General features: G+C 37.4%; 1 protein-coding gene across 1 annotated transcript; it reads left to right on the forward strand.

Annotated features, from left to right (window-relative positions):
* The first annotated feature begins 886 nt into the window (after nucleotides 1-886).
* Nucleotides 887-1,624, forward strand: LOC145800315 (UPF0481 protein At3g47200-like). The gene has a single exon (XM_082889971.1). It carries the CDS (start codon nucleotides 887-889, stop codon nucleotides 1,622-1,624), a length of 738 nt encoding a protein of 245 aa, XP_082746097.1.
* The last annotated feature ends 5,818 nt before the right edge of the window (nucleotides 1,625-7,442 follow it).

Below are 7,442 nucleotides of genomic sequence, written 5' to 3' on the forward strand. Positions count from 1 at the left end.
GCCGGCGAAGAACGACACCATTCTCACTCTCATAACGTAACCCATCTCTCTCTCTCTCTCTCTCTCCCCCCTTCTTCACCTGGGCTATGCTCGAATCTGATCGATAATGCTTTTAACCAAATAGGCGCTAAGACAGGCTGCTTCTGTGTTGGCCAACTCCAGCCAGAAGAAGCGACGTCGTTTATGGTTACTAACCAATTTTTATTATTATTATTATTTTTTTTTAGGGGAACTACCAATAATTGTACATTTTTATCAAGGATTATTAAAAATAAATTTTAATAAAATTGTTACTAAAAATAATATTTTTTGATAATTATATATATATATTGCTGAAAATTGATAATTAATGATTTTTTTATCATAATTTTTATAAATTATCGTTAAAACTTACCATTAGTAATTTTTTTGTGATGAATTTTTTAAACTATCGCTGAAAATTAAAAATTAGTGCATTTTTGTTACGATTTTTTTAAACTGTCGCTGAAATTTATAATTAGTGATATTTTTTATGACAATTTTTAAACCGTAGCTGAAAATTAACAATTAGTAATTTTTTTAATAATATTTGATGAATAACATCATTAATTATCATAAGATTTATTGAATAATAAATTTATCTATTATACCTTACACATAGGCTACAAAAAAAAATTTCTTTTCCCTTTCTTTCTTCTTTTTCCATCCTAATTTTGATTAAAATGTGATAAATTAAGGCTAAAAGAGTCAAAAAAATTGCATGAAATTGAGTTTTAGAGGAATTGTTAATGATTTTTGAAATTTCATAACCGTGACGCCCGATACCCGATACGTACCGGTCGATACTACCAATACCGATACTCCGCGATCGATACCGTTACATTACCCAATACCGCGATTTAGAACTATGTACACGCTACTTTTTATGAGAATATCAGAAGCTGCTGCACCATCTGCCATTAGGGAGTGTGCCACTGCCATACTAGAATTGGATGAAGATGCTCGAAGATGCTATTCAGAAAAAATAGGCTTGGACAAGTACGCGTTAGCTGAAATGTTGCTATTTGATGGCTGCTTCTTACTCGAACTGTTTTTGAGAAATTCACATATTGAGAACCACGGGGAGGACACAGTTGGGGAATCCCTTATCAATAAAGCTCGGAATATTGCAAGTTTTCAACATGATTTGGCATTACTTGAGAACCAGATTCCATTTCCTGTCCTGGAGACTCTATTCAACATTATAATATCCCATGTGACACAACCGGTACGGTCCTCATTTACTGAGCATAATGTGGCCACTTTAGCATTACTCTTTTTCAAATCGGCTTTGGGTTTGAACCGCGAAGCAATTCAAAGTAAATCCTCGAATATCTCTGGTAAGCATTTACTTGATATCTTGCACAACTTTAACGTCCCCACAATTGTCAAAAGCCATGAAACGTTGGACATTTTTGAGCTCCGCAAATCTGACAAAATCCCTGAATCTCGAAACTTGCAAATAAGTGGATTAAGAGATTGTGCCACAAAACTTTTGAAGGCAGGAATTCGTTTTCTATCCAACACAGCTGATGCAAACAAAAATTTATTAGACATAAATTATGTTGTTTCTCCTACTGATGGAGTTGTTATCACAATGTGTTAGGTTTTTATTCTTGGCAATCCCGGTTGACAAAACTCCTTTCAGTTGTACTTGTTTTCACACTTTTATTTTACTTAGGCTATGAGTGTTTAGATACAAATCCAACCCGAATTGTGCCTTGCAGAGAAGTTTGTGATGTTAATACTTTCAAGATTGTCACTTCGCTGATTATGACGGGGATCGAGCTGCCTGGTCAGCTCGCAGGGGTCCAGGGGGCAGTGCCCCTTGGCGGGTCGGGAGCAGTGCCACGGCGGGGTCGAGGGGCAGTGGCCCCGAAGCAAAATGCAAAAATACATTCCAAGTTGCCTGTTCGCTCGAGCAGACATTCCCCCGCTCAAGCGGAGAATGCTGGGTTTCAGAAGTTTGTTCGCTTGCAAAAATAATGGATGTTGTTTTTTCCCGCTCGAGCGTAACTTTCCACGCTAGAGCGTAGGTCTACTCGAGCGGAGATTGCGGGATAGTTTTCTATAAATACGTGTTTCAGTCCAAATCTAGGATAACTTCTCCAGATCTTCTTCTTGGATTCTAGGGTTTATATCTGGGGATATTTTGCTAGTTTTCTTTGATGTTTTGATTGAGTATTCAACTCATGGTTTAAAGAGTATACATCAAAGGATTATTTGTTTGTTCTACACAAAAGCGAGATTTGTTCTTCTGTGGATTCTGAAGAATTCGAGCATGAAACTTTGGTGGATTCCGGAGTGGCTTATCGTTAAGACAATTCCGAGTTGAAGACGGGGTTAGAAGAGGCACATAGGGGTTGGTTCAATTCGGGCGTGGATTCGCTAGGTAATTGAGAGTATACCTGTGTAATTCCTTTATATCTGCTTAGTGGATTGTTTTGTGACTGTTGCCCGCGGTTTTTTTTTATCACAATTGGAGGTATCCAATACCAATTGTGATTTTTTCACGTAAAATCGTTGTGTCGATTTGTCACGCCCTCAAAATAAACCCATTATATGTATAACATTGACATGCATTATTTAAAGAAAACAATTTATTCATTCATTCATCAGAGTATTACTAAATAAAAACATTACATGTAACATCAAATTAAATGCCCTATGGGCTTACATCTTTCCAAGCCATCACTTGGACACAAAATATGAGTTCTAACTCAAATACAAATAAAGCCCTAGGCTTGATTATTCATCAAATAAAAGCAAACAACTAAAGCTAGTCTTCAAAATCCAAATCCTTCCAAGCTAAGTCCTGGGAGGTAGCTTATCACCTGGACCTGAAAATGATGTTCCCATAAGGGTGAGCCACAGCCCAGTAGAAATATACTAAACCAAATATAAGCATTGAATAAAGCATTAGTATTTAATAGATGGTTAACCAAGATAATCAATTACATTACTATCCAGTCTCATGACTCTAATGTCTAAAACACGTTTTACTTTCCAACATTATCAATCTGGCTCAGAACCTGGCCAAATTTACAACAGTGAACTATATAAATCATATTCACATTCTTCCAATGTCAACAAACAATTGAGACTCAGGCTCAAATCAAAACACTTCATACTTCCAGTTTGATACACATTTTAGTGCTGTATCAATTAAACACTTCAATAAAAATAAGCACACATAAAAGTGATGCTAATGGAGTCCATCCCCTATCTCCTCCCAAACAAAATCCGGTTTAGAGATCCATCCCCTATCTTCCCCTAAACCGTGGAGTACATCCCCTATCTCCTCCCACACAAAACAATGTATGCATACACATAACCTATACAACACACAATCAATACACATAATGTCTGTATTAATTCAGCAGTCAATATTGATGACTTAATCAATGATTAGTTTCAGTTATCCCTAATCCACATGCAGTGTCTACAACAAGCATGACTATCCTCCACCGATAGCCCACAACAGTTATTTCTAGATTTGGAAATAAATATACCATCAATTCAATAGGCGAGTGATTTACATTAACCAACTACACCATTTAACCAATAACTTTCCCAATTTCATGAATTTAACCAAATTCCCCAATTCCCTTAAATTAATTATACAAATTAATTAATTAACACAACTAGGGTTTATCCCAAAATTATCAAAGTAACCCCAACATATCATTATACCAAAACTTAGAACAAAACTTATAAATTGGAGTAGGAAATCCCTACCTCGAAGAAAATAACCCGAATGGAGAAGACGGAAGATGAAGACCAAAGACCCACGTGCTCCAAATCCCAAGTTTCTCAGATTAAAACAAAGCTCTCGCGAAGCTCTACCTTTCTTCCAAAGGAACTAGGGTAGAAGACCACCGGAAATAGATCAAATCTTGGAGAGAAGGTAAGAGTAGAGAGAGAAACTCTCAAGGGGCGGTTTTTAAAAGTTAAGAGATGAAAAGTAGGTCAAAAAGTGATCAGAAAAGTGAAATCACGGACTGATGTAGTCGACTCTACGCTCGAGCGTAGAAAGCCCCGCTCGAGCGTAAGACACAGAATCATGCTCGAGCGTGAAGAAAGCCGCTCGAGCGTCGATTGCACCCTTCCAGAAGTTTTGCAGGCGCTGCACCCGCTCGAGCGTCAAACTCCCCGCTCAAGCGGAGGAGCAGAAACAAGGGATCACGCTCGAGCGTAAAAACTACCGCTCGAGCGGAAGAACTGCAGAGCAAAATACTGGGAGATGGAAAATCCCGCTCGAGCGTCAAAACTCCCGCTCGAGCGGAGGAGCAACAACGAAGGGCCCGCTCGAGCGTTAAAACCTCCGCTCGAGCGTGAAGGCCAAAATCTGGGCATCACCTATTGGCATCAAAATTCAACCAACCTGTACCAGACCCGTCCAACACAACCTATACTTCAAATACAAAGAGATTAAAGGACAACAACAACCAATAAATAATGACAGGAGCTACGGAGCCTAAGTCCGGATACAATAATCTAAAGAGAAAAGACCGGGGTCGCTATACGATTTGTCTTAATTGTTTGATTGGGATTGTTGTTTACTGCTTAAAATTGATACATAATCACAAATCAACATCTAGGGGATTTCTAGATTTTTCAATTGGTATCAGAGTAAGTTGCTCGTTTGTTTTTTAAAACTTTTGAACGAGACCTTTTTTGATTTGTGATAATAGATTCAATTCGTGAGGGAAATTCTATGGTTCGACCACCCCTACTTGACGGATCCAATTATTCTTTTTGGAAAGCTTGGATGAGATCGTTTTTGAAATCTATAGATGAAAAGTTTGGCAATCTGTCATGAATGGGTGGACCGAACCAACAATTACCGTTGATGGAGTAACTTTTCCCAAACCAATTGATAAGTGGGACACAATTGATTACTAAAATAGTAGCTGGAATAGTAAAGTTATCAATTCTCCCTTTTGCGCTGTCACACCTGAATAGTGCAGTCGTATTTGGAATTGTGAAGTCACAAAAGAGGCTTGGGATATCTTACAAACTATTCATGAGGGCACTCCTTCTGTTAAATGCTTCAAACTTCAAAGGCTCACGTCTAGTTTTGAAAACCTTACAATGAAAGATAGTGAGATCTTTGATGAATTTTTTGCGAAGTTAAGTGACATTGTAAATTCCAACTTCAATTTAGGTGAAAAAATACCAAAATCCAAAGTTGTAGGAAAAATTTTGAGATCCTTGCCCAATCGGTTTCAACCAAAAGTTACGTCTATTGAGGAGGCTCAAGATGTTGACAACCTCAAGGTGGATCACTTGGTTGAAAATCTCTAAACTTATGAAGCACATAGGAATTTCAAAAAGAAACAAAAAGATGCTATTGCTTTTAGTAGTGCTCATAGAGTTGGAAAGGATTCAGATGAGGATTGTAAGATAGATTCCAAGATTACGGCTACTTTTGTTAAACAATTTAAAAAATCTTTTTTGAAATAGAATCCTAATCTTTTGAAATCTACTCATACTCATAAATCTAAAGGCAAAGATAAACTCAAAATTAATTCTATAGCCAAGAAGGAGAAAGGAAAGATACAAGGGAACTCTGAAAGAGTCCAATGCTATGAATGCCAAGGATTTGGCCACTTTGCTTCAGAATGCCCTACTCGTTTGAAGAAGAAGAAAGCCCTCGCTATCACTTGGGATGGTGAATCAGAATCTGATGAAGATGAAAGTGACAACGAAGATCAAGGCGAAGAGGGACATAAACAATTCCTTACTTTCATGGCGGCTTTCGAAACTGAAGGACGAACAGAGTATCCGAAGAGCCCGGTTGAGAATGCCACTGATGATGAATCCTCGGGAAGTAATGATGAAGAGCTTGAGCAAGCTTGTGAAAAGTTGTATAAGGAATCTCTTAAGTTATCCAAATTGAATGACAAACTCACTATGAAACTCAAAGCATGTGAAAGTGAGAATGTCAAATTAAAGAAGAGATTTTCGAGGCTAGGAATGATGCCCTTAAGATTTCTAATGATCGACAAGATATTTGTGCAAAACTCTTGACTTGTGAGACAGAAAAGAATGAGCTACAACAAATCTATGCAACATATGAAGAAAAAATTGAAACTCTAGAGATGTCTCAAGTTGCTTTGGAAAAACTAATGATCAAAAAGGAGGAAGAGCTCAAGTGTGCTATGGCAACCATTGGTCTTTGGAACAAAGGATCAAAGACTTTAGACAATATCATTGGTTCTCAACAAATTTGTTCTGACAAGAGTGGCATTGGCTTTGGTGATAACAAAGAGCAAAAACAGAGTGTATCTACATCTCATGATACAAGAACTCAAGGAAAGGGAGAACAAAAAATTCCAAATAAGTATGGACTTCTCAAACTTCCTAGAGTTGGTAAGGTAAATGAAAAGAAGGTACACCCTGTACACCCTGTTTTTATTTGTCATCATTGTGGTATGCATGGTCATATTCGCCTTTATTGTTATAAGTTGCATGGGAGAGTGTCTCATAAAGATGGAAGAAATTCTAACATCTCATGGGGTAAGAGACACTTCATTGGTCGTAAGGAGGTTAAGGGTCATAATAAACCTTGCTATTTTGATTTGCTTGAGACCAAACATGAACAGAGGTTGTGTTTACCTAGACCTAGAAATAGGAAGTTGAAAACCATGTCGAGACAGGTTCCCATTGAAAGGGAAGGGAACCACAACGTCAAGACACCATCCAAGAACCGCAATTCTCACAACTTTATTCATACTAAAGCGGTTTGGGTGAGAAAACTTAACTTGTGCTAATTTGTTTATTCTTTTTAGTTTTTAGGTTTATGTGTGTTTTTTTTTTTTTTTTTTGAGCCACTTAATGTGTGCATGTTCGTTTTCTGTCTTGCTTTGTTTAGAAAAAGAAAAAAATAGTAATAAAAAAAAACACAAAAAGATTTTCTTAGTATGGTTTTGCAAGTTTGAAATTTTTAAGTGGTCCTTGGTGCATATTGGAATTGATGAGAATATCCATTACATGTTAATATGTGTGTACTTTCTGTGGTCATTACTCATTTTGGAGTATGTGTTTTTTGATTAGTATGTCTCATTCTGTACACACTCTTGGATTAGCAAATTTTGGAGTCTTCCACCTTAGTGATTATTTTTTCTCTATGGACTTCTGTCATTGATCTTTTGCGTTTCTAGAGGAATTGACCTATACTAGCATATCATGGGTGATGTTGAGTCTCTTAACCATCTTCCATCTTTTTGCATCTCGACGGCTTTCCGCTCTATTCTTTGATGTCCAGCCATGAGGAAAATGCTACCTCAGAGTCACCAACCAGGCCATCCTTATTATATCCATGCTTCTCTGGTTTGGTTTCCATACTCTTGGGTGTCAGCCGCCAATGAGTGTGCAAAAGAAAAAGAAAAAGAAGAAGAAAAAATTTGCAAAAGATAGAA

The sequence above is a fragment of the Camellia sinensis genome, chromosome 10 (assembly GCF_055761805.1).
Source record: "Camellia sinensis isolate YWXY chromosome 10, ASM5576180v1, whole genome shotgun sequence".
Taxonomy (NCBI): Eukaryota; Viridiplantae; Streptophyta; class Magnoliopsida; order Ericales; family Theaceae; genus Camellia; species Camellia sinensis.

Coding starts and splice junctions, on each gene's coding strand:
- LOC145800315 (XM_082889971.1), top strand. CDS start 887: ATGTACACGCTACTTTTTATGAGAATATCAGAAGCTGCTGCACCATCT.